Below are 14,631 nucleotides of genomic sequence, written 5' to 3'. Positions count from 1 at the left end.
TATTGTTAGCTACCTTAGGTGTAATATAGTTTTTGTGTTTTTTTTTTTAATTTAAAAAAAAAACATTCATTTATTTATTTGGCTGCACTGGGTCTTAGTTGTGGCATGCAGGCTCTTCGTTGCAGCACATGAGGTCTAGTTCCCTGACCAGAGATCAAACCCAGGCCCCATGCTTTGGGAGTGTGGAGTCTTAGCCACTGGACCACCAGGGAAATCCCCAGTAGATGTTTTTTTAATAGTTCTTACTGTGTTTTATTTTTTAGAGCAGTTAGAGCAAAATTGAACAGAAGGTACAGAGTGTTCCCATGTACCCTGTGCCCCTACAGGGTGCACAGCCTCCCCTGTTATCCACATCCCCCACTAGAGTGATACATTTGTTACAACTGATGAATCTACATTGATGAATCTACATCATTAGCACCCAAAGTCCATAGTTTGCATTAGAGTTCACGCTGGGTATTGTACCTTTTATGGGTTTGACAGATGTATAATGATATGTATCTACCATTATAGAATCGTCCATGATCATTTCTTTTAAAAAGTCCTTTAAGACACATATTGAACATGTTATTTATGGATGAAATGCTAGAATTTGCTTCAGAATAATTTGGGAAGACTGTGAAAGTTGGTGTGTAAATGAAACAGGATTGACCATCTATTGATAATCGTTGAAGATGGGTAAGAGGTACATGGCAGTTCATTATGTTAGTGTCTCTGGTTTTGTATGTGTTTGAAATTTTCCGCCTCCAAAATTAGAGCAAGAGTCCAAGTTAAAGCTGAAGCATGATTTTTTGGACCTAGGGCAAGGGGACACCACTGCTGGTGACAGGAAGTGCATTTCTGGAGCTGAAGTAATGACATTCTCTTTTTTCATTTATAGGGCCTGAAAGTCAATATACTAAGACTGCTCAGGAGATTGTGAACGTCTGTTACCAGACACTGACTGAGGTAAGTGAAAAAGAGGAGGTCCCTGTAGGATCTAACTTTTTGGAATCCTTTTGTTCCCTAGGGCTGAGGGAGGCCTTCTCTGCCTGTCCTTTTTTAAAATGTAATATTCCACCCCAACCCTCAACCCACAGTCTGTATTCCTTCCCTGCTTTATTTTCTTACCCAGCACTAAATGTTTTTAATAAGCTGTATAATTATTTACTTTATTAACATATGTATCCTGCCACTAGAATAGAAGCTTCATGAAGACAGGGATTTTTTTCACAGGCTGGCATCACTTTAGTAAGTTCATCAGAAAGTGGTTTTTATAAACATATTTTTCTGTACTCATCTTTTAACTTTTTAAATTATATTTATCTTTAATTGACTGATGATTACTTTACAATATTGGTTTGATTTCTGCCATACATCAACATGAATTCGCCAAAGATGTACATGGTCCCCTCCCTCTTAAACCTCCCTCCCACGAAGACAGGGATTTTTGTTTGCTGCTCAATGTCTAAAACACATATTGAATGAATTCACTACTTTTCTTTCTCAGTATGATGAGCATTTGACTCAACTTGAGAAGGATATTTGTACAGCTAAAGAAGCAGCTTTGGAGGAAGCAGAATTAGAAAGCTTGGACCCAATGACCCCAGGGCCTTACACACCTCAGGTAAGTCTGAGGACTAGAAACTTCCTCTTACAGTTTTCTTATTGATTTTGGAAATTGGGAGCATGTTAACAGATGTATTTACTGAGATACCCTTCTTCTCTGTCCTTCCTCTTCATATGCCTTTCGTGTGCTTTCTTGTCTTCTCAAAGGCTAAGGTGAGTGAGGGCCATGGGTCTTGGTAGCCTTGTTGAATCCAAAAGAGACAGGTGTGGGATGTATGAATGGGGTGGGGTCTTAGTTGTTTAGGCAGTATTTAGGAATACCAGACTCCTGACTACCATGGCCAAAGGCATCCTCTTGAATCCCTGGAGTTCCTTTGCCCCCAGCATTGGGGTTCTGTGTATGCTGTGCTAAGTCACTTTAGTCGTGTTCAACTCTTTGTGACCCTTTGAACTGTAACCCACCAGTCTCTTCTATCTGTGGGATTCTCCAGGCAGGATTACTGGAATGCGTGGCCATTCCCTCCTTCAGGGGATCTTCCTGACCCAGGTATCAAACCCGCATCTCTATATCTCCTGCGTTGGCAGGCGGGTTCTTTACCACTAGCACCACCTAGGAAGCCCCATTGGTGTTCTATGACATCCCAAGAGTATAGACATGGGCCACATTATCCCCTCTGAAATATCTTAGTATAGCTCAGACGTCACCCATTTTCCTGGATTGACTTCCTCTCCGTGTAAATGAAGAAGGTAATGTTTATAATGTTCTTAAATTTCCATGTCAAAGACTAGAGAGCAAGATTAATAAGAAATTTTTAGTCTTTCTGATCTGACCCTTGAATATACTAAGAGTATTTCATCTATACTGTACTCTTAGAGGGCCAGCATATTTGAAGACTCGGACTTAACCGGACTATAACTGTGTTGGAGGCACTATGGTAAAGTGGAAAATACATGAAGTTTGGTATAAAACAGTCCTGAGTTTGAGTCTTAGCTCTGCTGCTATCTAGCTTTGTGAACTTGGGAAGTTGAACCCTCTAATCCAGTTTCCATTTCTCTATAATGTACTTTTCAAGATTTTTGTAAACATTAAATGAGGCCATTTGCCTAGCACACAGTAGACATTCAGTAAATGTTTATTTCCTTATCTGTATGAAAGTCATCTACAGGGTTCTCAGAGGTTCTTTCAAATTTAACCAGATATTCTAATGCAAGTTTCTCCCAATTCCCACTGGAAAACTTTTTCATTCTGTTCAGGTTTCACTCTGAACTAATAAATGCAGCCTGTGTGATCTCTGTTGGATAATTGCTGTCTATATCTCATTCATACAGTCTCCCTATCTATCTTTTACTCTCTCTTTCACTCTAAAACCTAGGTCACTGAGGGGCCAAATACAAAGAGCCCTAAGATACTTCCTCCAGGCCCAGAACAAGGAAAAGCTCTAGGAGTATGTGGGCAGATTGGGTCAAGGGGGCTTGGGTGAGTGATGTTCCCCAGGAAGGTCCTATTTGCTAATAGGCCCAACAGCTTCCACAAGACCCTTTCTGGTAAGTTAAAGCCTGGGTTTTAGCAACATCATTCTTCAGGAGAGTCTAACCACTGAGCGACACATGGTTTGCTCTGGTCTGTGACAGCATCAGTCTAGCCCTGTGGTGAGTCCTTCCCCTTCCATACTGTCTCAAAAATGGCTGAGGAAAACCTGGCAACTGTGCTCCCTCCTGAGCAGTAGCTGTTTGGTGCAGTGAGAGGATCTCCTGGTAAGAGTAGGATGTAGGTATTGCCTCTTCATTATTTCAGTTCACTCTCTTATCATTGCCTTCACTCATATATACACATTTAGTAAGCCCAGTTCATACCTCTGAACATGAGGAAGATGCATGTGAGTGATTGTTCTTACTTAATATTACTCTCAAGCCCAAATTCTATTAAATATTAAAATGTGTGTAAGTTTAACCTGTCATAATACAATTTTGTTGTGTAGAAATATGACAGTAATCATACTTTACTTCCACCTCTAAATGGGTGGTAATAAATGTATTTTCACTCAACTATTTCTACCCAGCTTATATTGCACTATACATTCAGCTTGACATGTTATCTAAAATTGCTTGCTTTATATTTTCCCACGTAGTGTTTCATTCCCTAATTTTCTCTTCTTTTGTTCCACAACTACTTTATCTGCACTTGTAATCCTTTTGAATTCAGTTTTTCCTTTCTCCAGAACCCTGTTCCCATTCAGCCTTGTTTGTTTGCTTTAAAAACAAAACCAACAGCAAAGTAACATATGTGGGTTCTTTGTTGATAAAAGTAACATGTTCATTGTGACAAATTGGAAAACATACAGAATAAATAAATTACTTAAAAATCAAGTCCACCACTGAGAAAGAACCAAACCACCGTGAACATTTTGGTGTGTTTCTTCAAATCTGTAATGTGTATGTGTGTGCATTTATAATGTGAAATTGGTCATCATTATTTTGTGTCTTGTTTTCGCTTCACATTATATTATGAGCATTTTATTTCATTAAATGGTCTTTGAAGACATTTTTAATAACTGCATGATATTTCTACCCTCAGCCAATTTTTAAAGAGCCCTTTCCTAAATGAGCAGGCTTTGCTAGCCTGTTAAGTTTTAGTCCCTCCTGCCCTCCTTTTCCAGGTGGTGTTAGTGGTAAAGAACCCACCTGTCAAAGTAGGAGACATAAGAGACTCGGGTTCAATCCCTGGATCAGGAAGATCCCCTGGAGGAGGGCAACCCACTCCCGTATTCTTGCCTGGAGAATCCCCATGGACAGAGTAGGATCTCAAAGAGTCAGACACGACTAAAGCTACTTTGCACGCCCTCCTTTCACTGAATAGTCCATTTGCTAAATCCTTCTTCACTTTAGGAGAGGGAAGAGGGACGGGAGCTATAATTTTTTGACTGCCATGCATGGGGTAAGGAGCATATATACACATCTCTTAATTTTCCCAACAACCTTGTGAGGTGCACATTACCATCCATGTTTTAAAGTTGAGGAAACTAAGACTTAGAGACATTAAGTTATTTGTTTAAGTTACTCAGCTAGCAAATGGTGGAGCCAGGACTCAAACCTAGGGCAGTTTACTCCAAAGCCTGTGGTTTTTCACCATGCTATTTTGCCTCATATTATCCTCTGGTGAGCTCATAAGCTATTACCCCTTTCCATGTTGTGGTTGGAATTGACATTTCTTTATCCCATTTTAGATGTCTCTACACCAAAACAGTCAGAATAGCAGTGGTGTGGAGCCCTGGGCCTAAAAACAGTAAGACCACGCTTAGAAGAAATTAAGGTTATTGACCAGAGAGGCTATTAGGACACAGAATTGTCCCATAGCTTGGATGCTTTTCTGCTTCAGGCTTCTGATCATATACATCAGATGCCTCTTTGCTAGAATGAGCAATATTTGTGAGATCCCCCAAAAGTTGCCCATAAAGCTGTGTCAAAACTGTTTTTTTTTCCCTTAAATGGATTGTTCTGCATGACCTTTTTCTACAGTGAACGCTCTAAAGGGGAGTTCTCTGAATTTTTTACTCCCTTTACTAAATAGAAGCTAAGTTGTATGGTTTGTGCCACAGCCTCCTGATTTGTATGATACCACCACATCCCTCAGTATGTCTCGAGATGCCTCTGTATTTCAAGATGAGAGCAATATGTCTGTCCTGGATATTCCCACTGCCACTCCAGAAAAGCAGGTGACACAGGTAGGATAGTCTTTTTCTCTTAGTGAGATTGGTAGTATGCTTGGGGATGGGTGAGTGATGGTGGTGATATATGACGTGCGTCAAGGATGATGATCAGACCCCTTGGCCCTGGGAGTGAAAACCTGGAAATGTGATTTCAAGGTGGGATGGTGGCAGGTCACATGACTGGCTTGTCTTCTGTCATCACGGGCAGAGTCAGGCACAGCAGAACTTAAGACACAAGTGTGAAAAGTGTGTGAGGCATCAGAGTAGCCTGACTGGAAAGACCAGCTGCATTCAGACATAGTTCAAAATAATTGCCCTGCTACTTTACTGTACATGTGTTATCAAAGTTGTTTTTAAAATTAAGTTTTTTAAATTGGCCTTTTCTAGAGGTATCAGCAGATACTCCTGATCTGAAGCCAGAAATCTTATCAGCTGATCTCGGTCAAGGTTCCACTGGCGAGTGCAAAATCCAGGAGGGTTTTTCTGTCCCAAAGAGTCCAACACAAGCTAAGCAAAGCTTGTTTAGAAAGGAAGTCTCCTTGTGATGCTATACTAATAACAGACCAAGGACCTTCCTATTCTTTGGGTTTAATTTTTACCCTACCTGTGATTTCCAAAGCATGAATGGGGGAAAATGCACATGCTTTGAGCTGTGTAACAGCCCCTACTAGCTGTGGGGTTGGCCGGGATATCAGGGAGGAGCATCTGTCCTGGGTGAGAGCCCCTGGTTAACTCCTCCTACCGGCATGTCCCTCAATGATGTGCTATTTGTGTTCCTTACTCAGATGCGCCAGGGCCGAGGTAGGCTGGGCGAGGAAGACTCTGATGTAGATATTGAAGGGTATGATGATGAGGAGGAGGATGGGAAACCTAAGACACCAGCCCCAGTGAGTATGCTTACAGAAAGCTTATGGTTACATTATACCTTTATATGGTAGGTGCCCCAGAAGTACAGGACAGGCCAAGTCCCCAGGCGATACCACAGAGTCTCTATAGTGAGGCCCGGTATGACTTTAATCCGTGGAACCAGCTGACCAAATCTATCGACCAAATTTATTTAACATCTTGCAAGGCAGCAAGGGGGCGGCTGGTGGTGGCTTCTGGTCTCTTAGTTGATCAGTTAATGGTCTCAACTGGTCTCATTTAGGAATGTGAAGATGCAGATGGTGATCTTGCAGACGAAGAGGAAGGAACTGTGCAACAGCCTCAAGCCAGTGTCCTGTATGAGGATTTGCTTATGTCTGAAGGAGAAGATGATGAGGAAGATGCTGGGAGTGATGAAGAAGGAGATAATCCTTTCTCTGGTACATAGCTCACCATAGCACACTCAGAGCTCAGAGGAAGCTCTGGGCCACATACGCTGTTACCAAAAGCTGTTCTTTTATTGAAGTCCCATTAATAGACCTCAGGGTGCTAAGCATTCACTCATAGGATGATTAAATTCATTGGTCTTAGAAGAGGTGAAAAAATACAGCATAGGTAGAAAAAGATGACAGTCAGAAAAGCAATGCAAAAGCAGCAAGTTTGATTTGAATACTTGATAAAAATGAGAAAGATGTGCTATATGTGGCATTAGGGAAAGAAAATTAAGAAAAAAGAGATGTTTTGTGAATTAATTGCAGTGGTAGGGGGAGAATATAGAAGGAGATGATAGGGGAAAAAACCAGATTGCACTGAAATGGTTTTTTGATTTATTTTCCAAACTATAAATCTTATCAATGTTGACCCTAGGCAGTCCTCTGAGGTGAAGAGTCCAGGCAAGATACCTGTGTAGATGCATGGGATTAACTAGTTCTGGAAGACTAAGCCAAAGATGTTAATTCTGTCAAGCTTATCTCAGGATTTCTCTCTTTTCATAGCTATCCAGCTGAGTGAAAGTGGAAGTGACTCGGATGTAGGATCTGGTGGGATAAGACCCAAACAGCCCCGCATGCTTCAAGAAAACACAAGAATGGGCATGGAAAATGAAGAAAGCATGATGTCCTATGAGGGAGACGGTGGGGAGGCTTCTCATGGTTTGGAGGATAGCAATATCAGGTAATCGATAGCAACATGCTATGGGAGCTGTGGCATCAGTGCTCAGCTATGATGTCAGAGGGCCCAGCATCATATTACTTTCATCCATCAAACATTGCTTGAGCACCTACTCGGTCCAGGCACTATGCTAGGCCCTTGGGGATACACAAAGGAGCAAGACATATCCTGCCCTTGAGGAGCTCACAGTCTAGTGGAAGAGACTGATACAAAATCATTGCAATACAGTGTGAGAAGAGCTATATAGCGTAAGTTTAGTACAAAGTGCCAAGTCACACTGAGGAGAAGGAAGTGTCTCACTCTGCTTGGAGTAATCAGGGAGTGTCACAAATGAATAGAAGTCTGCTAAGTATATAAGTGGTAGCAGGTGAGGAGATCCTTAGAGGTGGAACAGTATGTTCAAAGGCACAGAAATATAGCAAAGAAATTCCAGACCAAAGGGAAGTTGTTGAGAGTTGTGACTCTAGAAGCAGCAAGGGATTATGTTGTTAGAGGACCTTAACTGGTGTGCTAAGACATGTGGATTGTGGTTAATGAGAATCATCACTTTAAGGAAAAGAAAGTAACATCAAGTTTATGTGTTAAATAACTCTAGGCCAATGATTGGGCTTCCCTGATAGCTCAGTTGGTAAAGAATTGACCTGCAATGCAGGAGACCCTGGTTCGATTCCTGGGTTGGGAAGATCCTCTAGAGAAGGGATAGGCTACCCATTCCAGTATTCTTGGGCTTCCCTTGTGGCTTAGTTGGTAAAGAATCCTCCTGCAATGTGGGAGACCTGGGTTCGATCCCTGGGTTGGAACGATCCCCTGGAGAAGGGAAAGGGTAACCACTCCAGTATTCTGGCCTAGAGAGTGCCATGGACTCCATGGGGTCACAAAGAGTCAGACATGACTGAGCAGCCTTCACTTTCACTTTCAGGGCAATGATAAAGAAATTCAACTAGGATCTTTTAGGAGTGGAAGAAAGGGAAGGGACATATTTAAGAGCTGTTTAGAGGACAGATCATTTGGATTTAAGAGGTAAGGAGATTAGATACATAATGAATGGGAATGTCACTGACATAAGAAAGAGGGAAAACAGGTATTAGATGGAGTGGGAAAGGAGGCAAAAAATGAATTTGTCTTTGGATACGTTAAGATGCATATGATACATCTAAGCCAAAGGTATCTAGCAAGCTTCCCTGGTGGCTCAGACCAGGGAAGAATCCACCTGCAATGAAGGAGACCCAGGGTTCAATCCCTGGGTTGGGAAGAGCCCGTGGAGGAGGGCATGGCAACGCACTCCAGTATTCTTGCCTGGAGAATCCCCATGGACAGAGGAGCCTGGCGGGCTACAGTTCGTAGAATCACAAAGAGTCGGACATGACTGAGCAATTAAGCACACATCCGTCAAACAGTTTAGAGTCTTAATTTATCGAGCAAATATTTGTTACAAGTATAAAAGCAACTAGGATGTTATCCCTTCCTTCAAGGAGTTCGGTTTAGTGGGAAATCTAAAACAGGCAAACAGATGATGATCACAGTGTAACATGAAAAGTGCTGTGATAGGAAACCACAGGATTTTTCTGGGGCTTGGGTAGGAGTGGAGTAGGGGAGCTGGTTAGAGAAACTGAGCTGAATCAGAGTAGGAATTAGCTAAATGAAGAAGAAAGGGAAGGGCATTCCAGAGACCAAGAAGAGCATGTATGAACACACAGAGACATGAAACACTTCTCAAGAATACAAGTAGCTCAGTGTGGTTGGTGCTTTTCATCATGATCCGTGTAATAGAGACAGTTTAAAGAGGTAGGTAAGGGCCAAATCATGAAGGGCCTGAGAATTTTGGGCAGACATTGAATGAGAGTAGTATGATCAGATCTGTATTTTAAAAAGATTGCTCTCTACCCCAGAAGAAAGATGGACAGAAGCCATGAATTAATTCACAGAAGAAATGCAAATGGCCAATAAATTATGAAAACTTAGCTTCCCTAAGAATCAAAGAAATGCAATAAAACAACCAAGTGTAATTTTTTACCTATCAGATGGGCAAAGATTAAAATGAATAATAATGTCCAGTGTTGGAAAAGACGTGAGTAAAAGGATATTCAGAAACCACTGGTTGGTAATATTAATCAAAAAAATGGGGTAGGTGAGAGAGGTATAGCAATTTATCTTACAAATCAGAAACTTAAAAAATGTACATCCTCTTTGGCCTCCCAATTCCATGAGGCCAATTCCATATCTAGGGAGTTATTCCATGGGAATAATAAAATAACCTTCATCGAGATGTTTGTACAAGGATGTTTATCACAGCATTGTTTCTAATAGTGGAATAATTGAAGACAGGTTAAATGTTCTAGTGAGAAACTGTGAAATAAATCATGTTACAGCCACATAGTGGAATACCACACAGCTGTTAAAATGATGCTATCGATGTATGTTTATTGACTTGGAAAGATGTTCATTATAAACGTTAGTGAAAAAGCAGATTCCTGAAGAGTATATAGAGCATTCCAATTTTGTAAATTAAAAAAAAATGTTTAAGCATCGAAGTAAACTACATAGAAAAAAATTTGGAAGGTCATATACCAAAAGATTATCTCTGGGTAGTAGAGTTACTGGTGATTTTTTTCTTTTTTTTCTGGTGTATATTCTACCTTTTTTTTAAACCAGTAAACGTGCATTACTTGTGTGATTTTTTTAAGTAAAATTAAGAATAAACAAACAAACAAAAATAAAGAGCACTCTGGCAGAAATGTGAAGAAATTAATTGGGGAGAGCAAGACTGGAAGAAGACTGATTGCAGTGGTGCAGGCCAGAGATCTCAAAGAACGAAGCCAAAGCAGGCAGAATAGGGCTGGAAAGATGGGGATAAAGGTGAGATGTATTGAAGAGGTAGAATCTTTAGGACTGTTGACTAATTGGATATGTAGATGAGTGAGGCTATAAGTAGTCAACAAACCTACAAGGCTTATCAGAGCATTTATGGCCATGTAAGCTGACAGTGTGTTGTTCAAGTGTAGGGGAGTTTCATTCAGATTCTTGTGTATATGAAGTTGGCAAGTTGATGTTTTAGAATAGGATCATTTTTCTCTCAGGTACCCGTAGAACAGTCCAGAGCCATCATTTTAGTGGCCAGGGGAGGTGAGATGGGCTGATCCCTTGGTGGCACTGAGAACGGGACTGGTCAGCTAGAGGATGGTGTCCGAGCTTGAGAGATGACATGTTTCTTTTCTCAGTTATGGGAGCTATGAGGAGCCTGATCCCAAGTCGAACACCCAAGACACAAGCTTCAGCAGCATCGGTGGGTATGAGGTATCAGAGGAGGAAGAAGATGAGGAGGAAGAGCAACGCTCTGGGCCGAGCGTACTAAGCCAGGTCCAGCTGTCAGAGGACGAGGAGGACAGTGAGGATTTCCACTCCATTGCTGGGGACAGTGACTTGGACTCTGATGAATGAGGCTTCCTTTGGGCCTCCTTGGTCCGCCTTCCCTGTTCTCCAGCCTAGGTGACTCACCTTTCCCCCATTTGTTTATATTTATTTGTTACAGTGTCTGATCCTGAAACTACCAAATTAATTAATACTGTAGCTTTTTAAAAAATAATAAGTATATGATAATAAATTAACTCTTATGATCTTCCTAGGGCAGTGCCACCCTTTGATTTAAAACCAGGCGACCCCCTTCCCCTACCACTAACAAAAAGAGAGCACTCTCCTCCTTCTGCAGTGCTCTCCTTTAACTCTATTAATTGTTCTTGGTATCATTTTGTTCCTGGGGAAGGAAGAGATATTATGAAATAGCTAATAACTTTATGTCCTCTTGATGTATTAGAAAATTTCCAAGCATGATATCATCTCAGTTTTCTAATTTGCAGGCTGTAACCATTGACAGGCCCCTATTGGGACAGAGAATTGTGTTCTGGTGGACTCTGTGCCACACTAAAACCATAAACCTATTGGAAAAACTGAACTGCCCATTATTTATTATTTATTTGGTTATGAAATGCCTTGTTCCTAAGTGGATTGGAGGCAAATAAATTATAAATCTTTGAAACAGCATATATGTCAGAAATGATATGTCGCCATGTAAATGTGTTCTGTCCCTCCTCCCCCCAGGGGAAATGGTAGGGAAATGGTAAGTTCTTTAGGGCAAAGACTATGTCTTCTGTTTCTTTTTATGCTTAGGATATGGTTCTGTGCAGAGTAGGTACTCAGTAAATGTTCCTAGAATCATAAAATCCTCAACAGATTTTTTATTAAGCATCTGCTCCATGATAAGCATTCTATCAGCTCCTTGGGATGAAAAATTAAATAAGACACATTCCTTTTATTGAAGGATCTCACCATTAAGTTGGGGGAAGGGGAGTGAAATTCAAAACATGTTAATAAATCATTACAGTACTGTAAGATAAGTGCAATTAAGCTAGATATAAAACATAGGAGAAAATAGAGGAGCAGTCATGTCTGAAAAAGTCAGGGAAGTCTTCTTAGAGATAATTTTTAAGCTGACTCTTGAAGAATTAGTAGGAGCTTGCCAGATGGAAAAGTCCAGCCAGAGTGTCACATGAAGTGAAAAGGCCAAACTCCATGGCAAATAGCAGAGTGTGTTCCTTGTTTGTTTGTTTGTTTGTTTGTTTGTACCTGCCTTGTTCCAGAAAGGATTTAAAGTGGTTTATGTTCCAGTCCCTCCATGCTGGAATGGCTCTAGGTGAGACTGAAAGATGGACAGGAAGCATATCATCAAGAGCTTTGAATTTGATGCTAATGAATGTGAATTTTATATTAATGAGAAATGAAATGTTCTAGTGGAGTGATAAGATATGATATGTGTTTTAGAAATTCTCAGTATATTGAATGAAGAAATAAATTGAAGAATCATGTGTAACAAGTGTGATCCCATTTTTGTAAATGATAAAACCACATGTATGTATTTATATGTGTTTATATATACTTGTATATGCAAAGGAAAAAGTCGGAAAGGATTTACACAAAATGGTTCACAGTGATAACCTCTGGGCAATGAGATTGGAGGGGAAGGTGCTATATGCTTATTTGTATACTGGGTGGGGCACTGTGCTTTTATTTCTGTATTTGAATTTTTATAAGAACGTATTATTTTTGTAATAAAAATTTTTTAAAAATAATTTCAGTGGTAGTGTGGAGAATGGTTTGGAGGATGGCAAATGTAGTTGAACTAGGACTGTGGCATTAGGATAGGGAGGGAGGGTGTGAATTTGAGAGATATTTAGGGGACAGATCAACAGGACTTGATGACCAGTTGGCATTTGGGGGAGTGGAGAAGGAAAAATGGAAGGTGACTTCCAGAATTTTGGTTTAGGAGATTGGATGGGTACATTCATTCAGCATTCAGCATTTATTGAACCACTAGGCTTCCCAGGTGGCGCTAGTGATAAAGAACCTGCCTGTCAATGCAGGAGACATAAGAAACCCACGGGTTTGAGCCCTGAGTCAGTAAGATCCCCAGGAGGAGGACATGGCAATCAACTCCGGTATTCTTGCCTGGAGAATCCCATGGACAGAGGAGCCTGGCAGGATACAGTCTATGGGGTTGCAAAGAATCTGGCATGACTGAGCCACTGAGCACAGACAAAGGTCCCAGAGAGTTCTATATGCAAAAGAATCTGGACTTAATCCTAAAGACAGTAGGAATCTATTGAAGGATTTGGATAATTTTAGCAGCAGTTTGGGCTATGGACTATAGAATAGGACTGGATATGGTTGTGAGTCATTTAAGCAAAGTATGAGTCAGTTCTTATGCAAGAACAGGCAAAGATTTGAGAGAATTGAGGGGAGGTAGAATCTACAAGTAAGTGATTAAATGTGAGGGATATTTCAGTTAATTAGTGAAGAAACATTGATTGAGCCTAGTGAGCACCAGGCATTATTCTTGGTGCTCTGAATATAGCAGTGAATAAAACATACCTCCTTCTCTCATAGAGTTCTGGATCTAGTAGAAGAGGAAGATAGACAAGTGAATGAGAGTGAGAGAAGTACTCTGAAGACAAAGTGATATGAGAGGGTTTGGGGTGAAGGTTCTAATTTAATGGTCAAGGAAGACCTTGCTGAGTAGCTGTCATCGATGTATAAATAAGCATGTGTTGCTGTCATAAAACATTTTTTAAAAGTCTGAAAAAGCAATGAAAGAACCAAGAAAGTTACTTTGAAAGACCGGCCAGAAGTATAAGGAAATCAGGATACACTTTTGTTATTGTTGTTCAGTTGCTAAGGTGGGCCCAACTCTTTGTGACCTAGTGGATTGCAGGCTTCCCTGTCCTTCGCTATCTCCCAGAGTTTGCTCAAACTCATGTCCATTGAGTCAGTAATGTCATCCAACCATCTCATCCTCTGTCTCCCCCCTTATTTGCAGAAAGGTCAATCAGATAAAGACTGAAATTTGTCATTTGGACTTGGCAGTTGGTGAGCCTTGTGAAAATAGTTTCCTTGGAGTGGTGGGTGCAAAAACCAGATGGCAGGTGGGTTGAAGAGCTGAATGTGACGCAGTAGAAACAGAGCTTGATTTGATTAAATAATAGCTGCCATTCACTTTGCCAGCTTCTTGTACAGAGAGCTCTTATCTGATCTCATTTGATCCTGAACCATCTGAGATTGGTGTTACTATTCCTGTTTTACTAATGGGGAAACTGGACTGGAGAAGGGTCACCTTTAAGACCAGAAAGATGAGTATTGGATAGAGAAGCAGTAAGAAGGAAACCATACCTCTGGGCATTTGTAGACCCTGGTAAGAAGTTTTGTCTATATCTTGAAAGTAGTGGGAAATTTTTCAGTGGGAGTAGAATTGAGCTTGAAAAGGTGACCTCAAGATTGTGTTTCCAAAACATGAGTTCCATATCAGTGTAAAAATAGCCAGTCTTTTCCTATTGGTTGTTTAGTTAAGCTTCTTTGGCAATTCCAGGGTCTTAGGAATTATGTTGCAAATATTTGCTGAATATAATAATCTAATATTCCCCCCTGACTTTGAAGATAAATCACTGGTGTGCTTAAGGAGTACTGATTCCTAGGCCCCAGTTCAACCTTCTTGAGTCACAATGCCTAGGGAAGATTGGTGGTCTGTATATTTTACAGATACCCCATGTGATTGTTTTCTTTCCAAGTGATTTTTCCCCCCACACCACATGGCTTGAGAGATCTTAGTTCCCTGTCATTGAGTCCCTAAGTCATGTATGACTTTTTGTGACCCCATGGACTGCAGCATGCCAGGGCTCCCTGTCCTTCACTATCTCCCCGAGTTTGCTCAGACTCATGTCCCTTGAGTTGGAGATGCCATCCAACCATCGCATACCCTCTGTCGCCCCCTTCTCCTCCCCTCAATCTTTCCCAGTAT

At 40.9% G+C, this 14,631-nt stretch overlaps 1 protein-coding gene across 7 annotated transcripts in view; it reads left to right on the top strand.

The window, feature by feature from the left end:
- TAF1 (TATA-box binding protein associated factor 1) overlaps nucleotides 1-14,631 on the top strand; it is an 83,279-nt gene that overhangs the window by 64,172 nt on the left and 4,476 nt on the right. For 3 of the 7 annotated variants that reach the window (XM_061136994.1, XM_061136993.1, XM_061136991.1), the window contains exons 33-39: nucleotides 881-948; nucleotides 1,490-1,606; nucleotides 5,145-5,270; nucleotides 6,041-6,142; nucleotides 6,403-6,559; nucleotides 7,115-7,292; nucleotides 10,508-12,412. In XM_061136994.1, the coding sequence (XP_060992977.1) occupies nucleotides 881-948; nucleotides 1,490-1,606; nucleotides 5,145-5,270; nucleotides 6,041-6,142; nucleotides 6,403-6,559; nucleotides 7,115-7,292; nucleotides 10,508-10,727 (968 nt within the window). In that variant the 3' untranslated portion in view covers nucleotides 10,728-12,412. Of the gene's footprint in view, nucleotides 1-880; nucleotides 949-1,489; nucleotides 1,607-5,144; nucleotides 5,271-6,040; nucleotides 6,143-6,402; nucleotides 6,560-7,114; nucleotides 7,293-8,208; nucleotides 8,310-10,507; nucleotides 12,413-14,631 lie in introns of those variants that run through there. The other 4 variants (XM_061136995.1, XM_061136998.1, XR_009692002.1 and 1 more) reach the window with 3 other exon arrangements.

This window comes from Dama dama, chromosome X (assembly GCF_033118175.1).
Source record: "Dama dama isolate Ldn47 chromosome X, ASM3311817v1, whole genome shotgun sequence".
In the NCBI taxonomy this organism is placed as follows: Eukaryota; Metazoa; Chordata; class Mammalia; order Artiodactyla; family Cervidae; genus Dama; species Dama dama.
The sequence above is the reverse complement of the archived record's forward strand: the minus strand, read 5'-3'. Positions and strand labels throughout refer to the sequence as shown.